We start from the raw sequence: 14,530 nt of genomic DNA, 5'->3' as shown, positions 1-14,530 counted from the left end.
GGAAAATTTCTAAAAGATATATTTATTCCCAATGGTAGGAATCCATTAAGAAACTGACCTTTTTAAGGGGGGGAAATAAATGTTTGCTTAGATACTAAAAGACGGGGGAAAAGATCAATCTGTATACTAATGTGAGGAAAGAAAAGTATGGTTTTTTAAGTGTTTTTCCATCTTATTCTAGAAGTATGGTGTAATGTACTAATCTTGAAGTAAATCTGAAGCACGTCATCATTTATCAGAGAACTGGATCTGATACCAACCTCCCTTTGTGCCAGCTTCTGTTTGTCAGTTTGTTTAACTTTGGGACTATTTGCTAGGAGGTGGCGAAGTTTCACATAACTCTTCCACAGTTTCTGGTACCTAAGGAAAAGGACAGACAGACATCTCAGACAAAGAGAAGGCGAATCTGAAGTGCAATAAAACCAGCTGTTTTCACAGGCCTGCTGAATCATAAATTACATTCCTTTGGAGATCCTTAATGGCAACAAACCTCCATCCTAAGGACCGATATCATGTGGGGCAGTGGGGCAGGATGACCAAGAGTCATCTGGAAGCTGGTAATTAAGTTCATTATTATAAGTTTGTGTTAAAAATGAGGTGTCACTATATGCATGAATCTCTCGGGAAAGAATTCCAAAGAACATAAAAACCAACAGAAACATGTATCATTTCTCATCATTACCTATTTTATTTATATGTGCTTTCTGAGGCTGTTGAAAGAAAGACCCTTACTTAACAAGGACACTGTCAGTCTCTGAACTGCCCACATGGAAAATAAAAGCTGGAGAATATTAGAAAAGAGAACCCATCTGTGCCAATACCCAAGCTCTACAGCTGTCTCCATTTCTCCACTGGAGAAGGAAAAAGACAAATAGTGTGCACCAATTTGTGTTTACCATCACAAAAATAAGCTTATTTGTTGCAGCCAAATATGGGACAAGCTGGCTCAGTGTAAAGGATCCCGTTAAAGCGTCCTGGGAATGGAGAGAAATGCAGTCCTTTAGCAGCACACAGTCCTGCCATCGGAGAGTCCACGACAGCCTATCACATTCTACTAACATGTGTGACAAGAAGGGACTTTCAAAGAATTTTCTGTCATATTCAAACTGCTCCTTCCTTGGCCTTAGTTGGATCTCTCCTTTGTGGTAACAACTTTTTAGAGAATGGAGGAAAGAAAGAAGTACTTACACAGTGCCTGGTTCACTGCTTCATACTTTTATCCAAAGGGGGGAAAAAAAGAACAAAACCCTTTAGCCTCTTCTAATGTATCAGCCAGAATTGTATTTATGAATTGAAAATCTCCCATGCCCTTTTCTCCCATTATGAATCCTTAAAAAAAAAAATTAAGTCAGGAAATCTAAACACTTCTGAAGAATATAATGGTACTATTTCCATTCCCACACATCCTCATCTTCTCCCAGAAAAACACTAACAAGCCAGTTGGAAAAACTCAAATGTGGAAAGTAACATGGATTCTAAGAGCCAGCGGTCATGCCTTCTCCTGGGAAACAACCTTTGACTTTGCATGGGATCCTGAGCTCTTATTAAGACGCCTCCCCAAACAGAACTCTGCATAGATCCGGCAGTGCTAGGAACCAACATGGTGTTACTTTCCTCTAGAGTGCACTGAAAAAGTAAATAATAACAACAATAAATATTATAATGATGAATAAAGGAAAAATTCCCTAAGGATTAAAAACATATGGGACTCATGTTGACCAAAACTGCCAGGGATAATGCTACTGAATAATAATTACTACAGTCAAATCAATAGAGAAAATAATTCCTCAGGAGCTACCAAAACATGTTTCATTCAGTAAACTAAATTTGGAAATATGGCTTATTTCAGGTATTAATTTTTTAGAAAGAAAGCATCCACTAAAGGGTATTCCTCTGCTAATTCAGCTGTTAGTAGAAGGTGAAATTGGCTATGACAAACACTGAGAAATATCTTACTGTGGATCTCCTGCATAACTCAACTGTGCAGGGCGTATCCCAAAGTGGACAATAATCGGAAAAGTAATCACATCAGGGTTGAACTGCTCACGATCCAGTTGATCAATGCGGACAGAGCTAGGTTTCTAGAGAAAAAAAATCAAAGCCATTAATGCCCATAAGAAGTCTTTCAGTATTGACTTTAACCTAAGTAAGGAAGAAATTAATCGGGGTTTTTTCTGGGAAAGCCTCATCCCCGAAGGGAAAATGTCATTTAAAACACTTTAATCATAGCAGCTATTCTATATAAAAACTATAATGTCATCCCTGTAAATGAGTCTATGCCATTTGGCATAATGAACAATGAGTCTGTCCTTTTTTGCAGTCCACATAGAAACCTTTAAAAATTAAACTTTTAAAAGGACACCTAGTCAGGTATAAGTTTTCCTTAACCTCTCCAAAGACACAGGGGAAATACTCCACATTACAGGGAAAAAATGTACTGGCTTATTCTGTTTCATTTCACATCTCAAATGAATGGCTTACTTCTACTCAGGATGCACAGATGTCTCTATGTACTTTTTTCCATTAGTTCTCTATGTACCTTGTTTTTTTCCATTCTTTTGTTTAAATTGGAGTATAATTCATATATAACATTATATTGGTTTCAGGTGTAGAACATAATAATTCAGTATTTGTATACACTGTGAAATGATCCCACAAGTCTAGTTAGCAAATGTCACCATACAAAGCTATAAAATTTTTTCTTATGATGAGAACCTTCAAGATCTTTTCTTGGGAACTTCCAAATGTGCAACACGGTATTATGGACTTATAGTCACTGTGCTGTACATTACATCCCAATGACTCATGTATTTTATAATTGAAAGTGTATACCTCTTGATTCCCTTCACTCATTTTGCCCACTTCCCTTCCTTTCTGGCAACCACCAATCTGTTCTCTGTATCTAAGTTTCATTTTGCTTTGTCCATTCATTTTGGTTTTTAGATTTCACATGTAAGTGAAATCATACAGTGTCTTTTTCTGTGAATTATTTCACTTAGGGTAACACTGTCGAGGTCCATCCATGTTGTTGCAAATGGCAAGATTTCACTCTTTTTTATGGCTGAGCACTATTCCATTGTGTGTGTGCGTGTGTGCGTGTGTGTCTTCTTTATCCATTCATTTATTGGTGAACACTTCGATTTTTTCCATATCTTCACTACTGTAAACCATACTGCTATGAACACAGAGGTGCATCTTTTTGAACTCGTGTTTTGTTTGGAACTAATGGGTCATATGGTAGTTTTATTTTCAATTTTTTGAGGAACCTCCATACTGTTCTCCACAGTGGCTGCACCAATTTACACTCCCAACAGTATACAAGGGTTCCTTTTTCTCCACACTCTCACCAACACTTGTTATTTCTTGTCGTTTTGATAATAGCCATTTTGAAAGGTATGAGGCAATAGCATTTGCATTTTCCTAATGATTAGTGATGTTGAGTCTCTTTTCATATGCCTCTGGCCATTTATATCCTCTTTGGGAAAATGTCTATTCAGATCCTCTGTCCATTTTTAATCAGATTATTTGGATTTTTGGTTAATGAATTGTGTGAGTTCTTTATGGATTTTGGACACTAACTCTTTATTGGATATCTGATCTGCAAACACCTTCTCCCATTCAGTAGGTGGACTTTTCATTTTGTTGATGATTTCCTTCACTGTACAGAAGTTTTTCAGTTTGATGTAGTTCCATTTGTTTACTTTTGCCTTTGCTGCCTTTGCCCTTGGAGTCCAAAAAAATCATTGCCCAGACCAATGCCAATGAGCTTCCATGTATGTTTTGTAAGTTTTATGGTTTCAGATCTTACATTAAAGTCTTCGATTCATTTTGAGTTCATTTTTGTGTGTGGGAAATGTAGGGGTCCAATTTCATTATTTCACATGTGGCTGTCCAGTTTTCCCAACACCATTTATTGAAGAGACTTCCTTTCCCCATTGCACATTCTTGCCTCCTTTGTCATAAATTAATTTACATATATGCAGGAGTTTATGCCCAGGCTCTCTATTCTGTTCCACTGATCAATGTGTCAGTTTTTCTTTTTGCTAATGCCATACTGTTTGATTACTATAGCATTGTTATATAGTTTCAAATCAGGGACTATGATGCCTCCAGCTCTGTTCTTTGTTAAGACTGCTTTGACTAGTCAAGATCTTCTGTGATTCCATACAAATTTTAGAACTGTTTATCCTATTTCTGTGAAAAATGCCTTTAGAATTTTGATAGGGGTTGCACTGAATCCTTGGATTGCTTTGATAATATGGGCATTTTAATAATACCAATTCAAATCCAAGAGCACAGAATACCTTTTCATTTGTGTCTTCAATTTCTTTCATCAACTTCTTGTGGTTTTCAGAGTGCAGACCTTTCACCTCCTACTTTAAATTTACTCCTAGGCATCTTATTCTTTTGATGTAATTAAATGGGACTGCTTTCTTAATTTCTCTTTCTGATAGTTTTCTGTTACTATATAAAAATGCAACAAATTTTTATGTATTAATATTTTTACCCTGCAACTACTCTGAATTCAATTATTAGATCTAACAGTTTTTTGGTGGAACCTTTCAAGAATTTCTATAATTAAAATCATATCATCTACAAATAACGACAGTTTTACTTCTTCCTTTACAATTTGGATGCCTTTTATTTCTTTTTTGCCACCTAACTGCTCTGGCTAGGACCTCCATTACATGTTGAATAAAAGTGAGCATTCTTGTCTTACTTCTGATCTTATGTATTCCTTTAATTCTACACCTTTAAAATAGAAGGCATGGTGGTACAAAAACCAAATGATTAAGCTTCTCATTATGTCCATGGAAAACATTTTTTTAATTTTAATAGAAGCCTCATTTGTTGTTTAATCTAATACAGAAAGAAGTGAACAGGTGGTTCCTTCTTCAGTTAACAAAATACTGTTTGTAAAATAGCTTTCTTTCATCTTAAAAGCTGAAGTTTGTAAAAAGATGGCAAAAACCATTATATACCCACCTTGTTTATATCCAATTCTCACAGAAGTCCCTAATTAGAAACTAAACTCTTTGACTCAGCTGCTTTAGAACCAAATCCTACAGAGTTAATCCACATGGAGGCCAATAAGCTTCATTCTGCCATAAAGCAATGTCTGGTTGGTGATCTGCTTTGTCCAGGACAGAAAGGTTTCAATGGTAAAACTGGGGAAATCCCCAGCAACTGAAACAAGCTGGTTACCCCACCCACAACTGTAGCCCCAGTCAGCCATCTGACAAATCCAAGTAAGTGACAAAGTAAATAGATCTGTGTAAATTCATGCACATTAATTTACACTTAAGTTTTAAAAGAATACTTAAATGTCATGTAACAGTCAAAAGTTCACTAGTATCTGAAAAAGTTGACCTCTGCTCTCAAAATTAATAAACTGAAGAAGACTTTCTAGAAACAGGTAACCTAATATAAAATTATTTAAATGCCCATCAGCAGTAGCAACAGGTTATTTATGTCTAAGAATTGTTACCAAGATTTTGTCTATCTATCCAGCAGGATATAGTTTTAAAAGAGGAATTGCACAACTGAAAACACTAGTGAATTATTCATGTTTTCATGATTTTAAACAACATGCTATGGCATCAACCAATAGTGATTTAAAATATCTATAGCATTTCTAAATTTATAGAGGGGCAAGATGAAATAAGTTCTAGACTTTGGCCACACCCTACAATATCCATCATATCAGCTTTGAGGAAGAATAAAAAAACATTCTTGCTAATGACCCAAGTATTCCCTGGCAGAGGCAAAATGCCTTGGGAGGGAGATCAATTCTTTTAAGTTCTGCAGCAATAAAGTACTTAATGTGACCATAATGGCTTGAAAAATTTAATAAATTCTCCAATATTCTTACCACTGGGTAATCTTTCAAAGCAAGTATTGCAGAGGATAAAATGTGGTGCCATGTCTACTCTGCTCTATTCGCAAAAAATATAATGAAAGGATATTTCCATGATACTGAGTTTCAGAATATTTTCCTCCTTTAAACATATTCTTATTAATTTTAACATGTCCCGAAGTCTGGCACCCAAACTTATCCTTCTTAATTTATTTCTGATTACTTTCTAACATAAACCTTTCATCCTGATTAATCTGGTCTCATTATCTTCAAAACTGGCCATTTATCCTCTCAAGTATATCAATTTAAATCATGCCAATAAGTTCTACAACTTCTCGATTCCTGAAAGACTTCGCTGCACCCAGGGCAGACTGGCCCAGGGATCCCGTCTGAAACTATGGCCTTCCTCACGGGCTTTTCTACTAAACTGTCCACCGATTCAACAATTCATCACAGATTCCTTTCATATGCATGCCAGGAGTTTGTGCCAAGACAAACGACATATATAATCTATATACTTCACTAACACCTAGCTCAAATAGTGGCACCCCAACAAAGGAGCTAAATGATAATCGTGGCAATGGAGTAAATATAAATATCCTCAATTCCTTTGGCTCAAAAACAGCAATGGATGAATCAGAAAAGCACCGTGGGATTTTTTTTTTAAACTAGAGATCCTTGGACTCTATTACTTAAGTATAAATGGGGTGGGGACAGTCCGGGCATTCTTACATTTTCTCCGACTGATTCTAGGATTTCAGGAAATGTTTTAACTATTTTGTGGATGGAAACTCCAGGGTGAAAGTGTTCCCAAAGTGTCCACTATAGATCATGGGACTCTTCAAGCAGACCCACCAAGACGAAATGGTGGTTCTCCCACCACACCTACCCATCATCTGACCCCACTATAAAACTAGCAGAAGAAATGTAAATTTATGCAACTATTTAAGAAGAAAAATCAAATTACACTTAGAATGTCATAATGCTATGACTTGTAGTTTTTAGAGTTACTTTAACAATTATTTATGTGGCTAACAATATAATTGTAAAAACTATGTTTTTTTTTATGTTTTAAATAAGTTTTATGTTTAAACATATTTCTATTAAACACTTTTACTTTCTAAATTTATTTGAAACCATCAGTATTAGCTGGAATGTTTAATTTGTAAATAGTAACATTTTGTCTGTGCGGATGTTACTGTCATGCTACAAAAAGTTGATCCAGAGTTTTTATTTTTATGAAATCAAGGCTATTAAACAATTTGGCAGCCTTTGAAAAACAACAGCTTTGTTTAAATAGATAAGTCTGTCTCTAACTTAAAATATTTTAATTCTCCATTTCTGGAAAACTTTATCCTGATAAGATACCAATATATAACTATTTTATGATTATAATAACACAGAAATATGTTTAACTCATATAAATATACAAAACAGCATTTTCTTTATAAGAGAAATCTGTTTAACTTTTAACCTTCTGCTCTTAATATTTTCATTTTTACTTCGAAACTTAACATTAGAAGCTAATTTTTACAAAAAAAATAAGAAACAAAGGAATGGGAAATATTGGTAACGAGTATGGCAAAGGATCAATAAAAAAGGGAGGTGTGACAAAATAAAATTAGACAAGGGATAGTAGGAGGCCATTATGAAAAGAAAACATGAAAGGCCAAGACACATTTAAAATATCAATTTTTGCTAGAAACCAAAATAAATACCGAACAACATAATTTTTTCCCCTGGTAAATTGATAGTATTTTTGTTAAACTAGTACAATATAACCAATATGAAGAAATGGGCCTGCTCATATGGTCCTGGCCAAAGTGTAAATTTTAAAACCTTTCTAGAAGGCAATTTACAACATGTATTAAAAGCCTTAAAAATGTGCATATCTTCAGGGGCACCTGGGTGGCTCAGTCGGTTGAGCAGCCAACTCTGGGTTTCAGCTTAGGTCCTGATCTCACAGTTTTATGAGCTTGAGTCCCAGGTCAGGCTCTGCACTGACAGCACAGAGCCTGCTTGAGACTCTCCCTTTCTCTGTCCCTCCCCTGCTCACACTCTCAGTCTCTCTCAAAATAAATAAATAAAAATGCTTTTAAAAATGTGCATATCTTCAGCCTACTAATTTCACTTATAGGTCATCTTCCTAAAAAATTAAATGGACACATAATCAAAGATACATACCCATTTATGTATATATGTGTTTATACACGCATACACAAATTCAATACAGCACTATTGTGACAGTAAAAATCTGGAAGCAACCTGGATATTCAATAATAGGGGATAAACTAAACTTAGAAGCCTTTTCAAATTATACTCACAAAGAAATTTAAAACTATGAAAAAACAATTTTGTGGTTGTTTTTGGAAGAGGAAAAAAAACATCTGAATATTGATATTTAATTGTAAGATGCCAATTTTATTTTAAAACAATATGAAAATCTCTAAAGAGGCTAGAAAAATGAATAGTAACATCTCTAGAAAATGGAATTATGTGGGGCGCCTGGATGGCTCAGTTGGTTGAGCGTCCAACTTTGCCTCAGGTCATGATCTCATGGTTTGTGGGTTCGAGCCCCATGACGGGGCTCTGTGCTGACCGCTAGCTCAGAACCTGGAGCCTGCTTCAGATTCTGTACCTCCCTCTGTCTCTGACACTCCCCTGCTCGTGCTGTCTCTCTCTGTTGTCTCTCAAAAATAAATTTTAAAAAATTGAAAATGGAATTATGGATAGCCTTTATTGTTTTAGGCTGTTTCTCTATTTTCTTACTTTTCTATAGTAAAGTATATTATTTTTATACTCAGAAAAAATCAGATGTGAACATATCTAAAAACTTTTAAGTTCTCCATAATGGGCAGAATTTACTAATCAGATGAATTTACTATTAAATATGACTACACTATAAAATTTTTTTTTATTTACTAAATATTTAAAAGGAAAAATTACTTGGGGCATCTGGGTGGCTCAGTTAAGCATCTGACTCTCGATTTCAGCTCAGGTCATGATCTTATGTTTGTTGAACTGAGCCCCACGTTGGGCTCTGTGCTGACAGCATGGAGCCTGCTGAGGATTCTGTCTCCCTCTCTCTCTGCCCCTCCCCCTCTCAAAATAAATAAACATTAAAAAAATAAAATAAAATTTTTAAAAAAGGGAAAATTACTCAAAGGACAAGAATGAATACTAGAACTTATTAAATGTTTTGTTACTGTTTTTGTCAACATTCAAACCTGGAAAGAATTTCAGAATACGTAATTCAGGCTCAGAACATGTAAGCACCAGAACATACCGTGCCAGGGTTGGTGACGATCATGCCTTTGCATTCTTCTGCGTATTTCTGCCATTCAAGTTCTTCCCACTGAAGCATATTGGCGATCTCCTCTTCGGGAACCAGCGCTTTGCTACACCGTAATAAGTAAAGGAGAATCTGGTGCATGGACAGCACTTCCTTTCCTCCATCTTGAGTAGAAGTGGAAAGAGAGGGAAAAATAAGGCTACTCAACAGCCAGTCATCAGCCGAATAACGGAAAACAAGACAATGAGGGGAAAAAAGAGCATTTATAAAAAAGTAATTTAGAATTTACATTGTTTAACCAGGTGCCAAATAATACAAAAGCCATTTGTTTCATTGATGAACAGTGCTCATAAACCATCTCATTTACTAAAATGGCAACAACAACATTATAAATGATAAAAGGCTCCATTTGCGAGGCATGAATATAAAAAAAGTGCCTACCTAAATAAATTTAAAACCACCTAGCATAAAGAGTCACAGTTTATAATATACAGAACTACGTTATGTCTTAAATATTTTATCATTCTTTCTAAGGTAACATATGAAAGCTCTTTAGGAGTGATGTTACTGTCTCAAGAAAATTCTAAGCTTTTATGAGATATTTATGGATGTTTCCAATAAACTATTGTTGCATTATGGTCTAATTTTTTGGTGCTAATGTGCTGCACCTGCCGTGATGAATAGCACTAAAAAGCCTGTACTAATATCATGAAGATCATTATGGAGTTAGTACACGGAAAAAATACCAAGTACTCTGAGGCTTACAGAAGCATATATTACCAAGTACAGAGCAAAAAAACAACAACAACAACAAAGGACATAATTAAAGTACCTTGGAAAGAGCCAATTAATCTGGTACTTGATAAACCAAAGACATTAATATAATGTGGCCATTAATTTTGGGTTCACATGCTTCTCCCTTCTCTTTGGGCTTAACTTCTTGACCAATGTGTACAACCTCCCTGTACCCCTTTTCTTTGCCTAATCTTTCCCAAGGAAGGACAAGAGGTCTGAAGGTATGGAGAACAATGACCACCCTCCCCAGGTCAGGAGATATGCTAGGAACCACAACATAGGGCCAAACACTTCATGGAGAAACAAGAGGACCAAGATGGTGGGGACGGGTGGGCAGAGATGAGAGTGTCCTATTTGTGCTAGAGGGGATAGTGGTACCCAAGAAATTTGGGATCCTAGAAAAAGAGGGTGAAAGATCATGGTGCTGTGAGATAAGAGCCTGGACAGGTTTACACATATGAGAAAGAAGAAAGTAAAGATCAAAATTTCTTTTTGATCTGTATTTTTTTTTAAAATCTCAGATGCGGTTACAGAACTGGAAAGCATTGCTGCTATCGAGCTACTGTATATGTAGGCTTGCATTCATTCATTAAATACTTGCTTATATTCAGTAAGTATTTACTGAGTTCCTATTATGCAGCAGGTACTCTTTTAGACCCTGGAAACACGGTGGTGACCTAAACAGCTAAAACCCCTTATATTCCAGAGAAGGGAAACAGACCGTAAAAAACAACTACATGACAGATCAGGTCAAGATGAACATTCTTCTGTAAAGTAGAACCAAAATGGGCAAGGGACTACAACTATATTTAAAATGGTGGTCATTGATGTTTTCATTCATAAGTGGAACAGGAGAAACTTAACAGAGGACCATGGGGTAGGAGAAGGGGGAAATTGTTGGGGAGAGGGAGGGAGGCAAACCATGAGACTCTTGAATACTGAGAACAAACTGAGGGCTGATGGGGGAGTGGGAGAGGGGAAGGGGGATGATGGGCATGGAGGAGGGCACTTGTGAGGATGAGCACTGGGTGTTATATGGAAACCAACTTGACAATAAACTATAAAAGAAAAAACAATAAAATGGTGCTCAGGAAAGGAGTCTTCAAAGAGGTGTCATGTGAGCAAAGACTAGAAAGAAGCAGGGGAGCCCACTATGCAACAGTCTGGGAGAAGAATGTCTCAGATAGAAAAAACAGCACAAGTGCTATGGGAAAGTGGGACCGATATGTTCTAGGAACTACAAAGAGGCCACCGTGGACGGAGTGAAGTAAGCAAAAGAGCATGAAAGAGGCAGCAGGGAAGTCGAATCTTGCACAGCTTCCACAGAGCACAGTGAGAGCTCTGGATTTTATTCTCACAAGGGAGCAGGGTTTTTACTATTATGTGCCAGGCACTATGATGGTCCCTTGTCACAGCCATGGAAAAAAACAAAAACACAAGCTCCAAGTCCTCAAGACATGTGTAAGCTAATAATGATTAATCACAACAGTTCCTAAAGGAATCTTTGTAGATAGCATTCTGAAAACCAAGTTCCCTTAATCAAAGACCCAGAGTCTCCAAAAGAAGGAGAAGTAGAAGAAAGAAGAAAGAAGTCCAATAAGTGACTAAAATACAATCAACCCACATGAGGTCATGTTCTACCTACTGATTCAGATTATTGCTCATAGCAGTGAAATTTTTTTATGCCTCATTACAAAACATCCACTTTAAATCCAAGAGTCACCTTTGATTAACAAACTTCCATTGTTAAGAACGTATTTCTCAGAGCCTGTCTCAAGAAACATTTCAAGGTCCCCGCATGTAACATGTCTGCCTCAAGCCATGATGTTCCCCTCCTTTACTAAGGAGCCTGGCAAAGCCATAATGTCCCTCTGTCACAATGCCTGTTTGTCTCAGCCTCCTGTGGTCTCTACTTCTAGGAGGTCTGAGGCAAACAGATGGACAAGAGAACTCTAAAACCAGAAGACACTGATTATGCTACATGTGTATACATACAGAAGCAGACAGAAAGGAACCCTAGAGAGCCACATTGACTGGCTTCACTGGGAACCAAATACTATTTGGCTCATAATCTCTACATTTGATAGTATCCCTAAAGGGAAATGTGAGCCTAGAAGGATCCATCAGAGCCCAGGATGCCAGATGAAGGAAGAGAGTATTGTTCTGTTAGAAGGATTAGAATTTTATTTGGGGAGACTGGTGGACAGTGGAAGGAGCAAACACATGCAACGCCAGGTATACAAAAAAGCACCAGTCTCCCCCTAGCAGTTATGGAGGGCTGACTTCCTGGCACTGCAAAGAGAAGTGAAATAGACTAAGTGCTATGAATTTAAAGTGAAAAGACTAAAAAACTGAAAAAGTTTTGGAAGAGGGGGAATACCTGAACCTATAAACCAAGGGTGGGGCCCAATTTAGGAGAAAACAACCAGCAAGATAAAGAAAAAAGGTCACCAAATGCCTATAAGAATGTTTTTACCTAGTTTAGGTGCAAAGCTGCTAATGAGAAAAAAGAGCTTTGTAGCAGCACTGAAACTAGAGCCATTTAAAAGCATACACATCGGTGCAAAGTTGGTAATGCTGAAGGAGAAATTGTAAATCCATGTTGAAACCTGCTAAATATTTTAATTGGCAACTAAAACCTAAAAAGACAGGTGTTTACCACTGTGACAAAGCAGAAACTCAAGACAGATAACCGGAGATGAAAGGTTTAGCCAGGGGGGGCATCAAGGGACTCCTCTAGGTCGGGCACGGGGGCACAATCCTTACGGAAATGTAAGAAAAGGAAGAGGAGACCAGAGTCCTGCCAAAGCCTGCAGAGCCAGGGATGCTTCCCTCACACCCAGCCCGGTAAAAAAGCCACTCCATAAATACTTGTGGAATGATTTTCTGAAGCAGATAAATAACGTAGCCACTTGCTCACAAACTGCTATGAATTTACTAATGTTAATGAATTGGCTCTTTTGGTTTGTCTGCTTTGCTACATGTTTATGTTGGGGATTTATGGAACTATGTCACTGAGGGCTAAGAAGTAATTTTTATCTCATTGGCTGAGATAAATAGGACATGATACAAATGAGAAATGAGAGCGGGTAAGCTAAGGTTAGCAGGAATTCTGCCAGCCCTGGGACTGGAGCTGCGACAACGACTCATTATTCGGGAAGAACTGGAGTTTGTGTTTCAGGGAATGAATCTGGACAGTCATTAGGGAACTGACAGACTTTATAAACTGTTTCTCAGAGACCCAATTCTCTCAGTTTATACTGCTTGATTATTTATACGGGGTGGGGGGACAATTTGTTAGGGAATTTGTGTTAAGAATATGGTGGGTTAAACAAGGTTTTTTCAACAGGGTGATAGTTATTTTAAGAACTATAAAAATACCTTCCTCTTTCCTACATGGAGAATAACTGTTTAACTGCATTATTATGTTTCCTGTATATTCTTGCTAACATGTCTTCATACAATCTCAACTTTTGAAAATCTGTATTAACAGATATTTTCTAAACTTTACCCTCAAAAAATCACTCTCCAAATACAAAGTTATATTAAGATGCTGTTATCAATTGATATTTTTATCAAATTACACTTGGCTTCCTGGTAATTTTGAGACAGCTCCCCCTCTGGCTCTCTCTCAGCCATACCTTGCAAACTACTTCTCCAGAATGGGGCAATTTCCAAAAATCAATTTGCAAGGTAATAAATAGACTGGCAAAACTGATTCAGGAATTCTGAGGCTTTACTACAGTGATGATGTAAGCAATGACCAGGTTTCCCAGAAGTATAGCCTCCTGTCTTGAGTTATGCCCTGCCCTGGCCCCAGCTAGAGCAAGAATAAAAGCTTTAACTCAAGGAGAGCTCTTATCAATAGTCTGGCTACCAAAGGTAGAGGCAGGGATTGGAAAGAAACAAAAACTTGAGAAAATCCTTAAAATCTCAATAAACTAGTTACTCTGTGATTTGACTCCTGGTAAACTGTCTTGCATTAAATAATCCTTGGTTTAAACTATAAGCTTAATTTTGGATAAATCTGTATGGAGCAAATGAAACAGCTGCCTTCAAAACTGGGTAAACTGGGGAACTAGAGAAAAATTATGGTAACTGGTACACGTCAATTAGATATAATAAATTGATATAAATGAAAAGTAAATGAGTATGAGAGGATCATGAAATACCTGAAATATATGAAAGCTGCTCATTCTCATAAGAGTTCAAGTAAATGCAAATAATCACTACGAGATTACACTTTGCCTGTCAGATGGACAAACTAAAAAAGACATAATATCCAATATGGACGGATATATAGAAAAAAGATACTGTTAAAAAGGTTAATTAGAACTATGTATTATGTCCTTTCTAGAGAACATGTGGACCACATCTTTCTAGATTTAAAATGTGCATACTATCTTAACAAATAATTTCACTTCTAGAACTCTACCTTATAGAAGGTGCACAAGACTATTGTCAAAGTATTTATATGTACTGGAGAAAAGAACAGAGAACTCCAAAATTTTCGTGACTAGAGGAACTGTCCAAAAAATTAATGTCCATTCATACTATGGAATGCTATGAAGGTGTTAAAGAATAAG

General features: G+C 36.7%; 1 protein-coding gene across 6 annotated transcripts in view; it reads right to left on the bottom strand.

Moving 5' to 3' along the window:
• The window catches only part of DROSHA (drosha ribonuclease III), a 126,558-nt gene that overhangs the window by 63,561 nt on the left and 48,467 nt on the right, over nt 1–14,530 (bottom strand). For 5 of the 6 annotated variants that reach the window (XM_029941047.1, XM_029941053.1, XM_029941052.1 and 2 more), the window contains 3 exons: nt 9,144–9,313; nt 1,957–2,081; nt 261–360 (listed from right to left, as the gene is read on the bottom strand). In XM_029941047.1, coding sequence (XP_029796907.1) covers nt 261–360; nt 1,957–2,081; nt 9,144–9,313 — 395 coding nt within the window. The remainder of the gene's footprint in view (nt 1–260; nt 361–1,956; nt 2,082–9,143; nt 9,314–14,530) is intronic. The other variant, XM_029941050.1, reaches the window with a different exon arrangement.

The sequence above is a fragment of the Suricata suricatta genome, chromosome 6 (genome assembly GCF_006229205.1).
Source record: "Suricata suricatta isolate VVHF042 chromosome 6, meerkat_22Aug2017_6uvM2_HiC, whole genome shotgun sequence".
Lineage (NCBI taxonomy): Eukaryota > Metazoa > Chordata > Mammalia > Carnivora > Herpestidae > Suricata > Suricata suricatta.
This window is presented reverse-complemented; position numbering and strand designations above follow the sequence as displayed.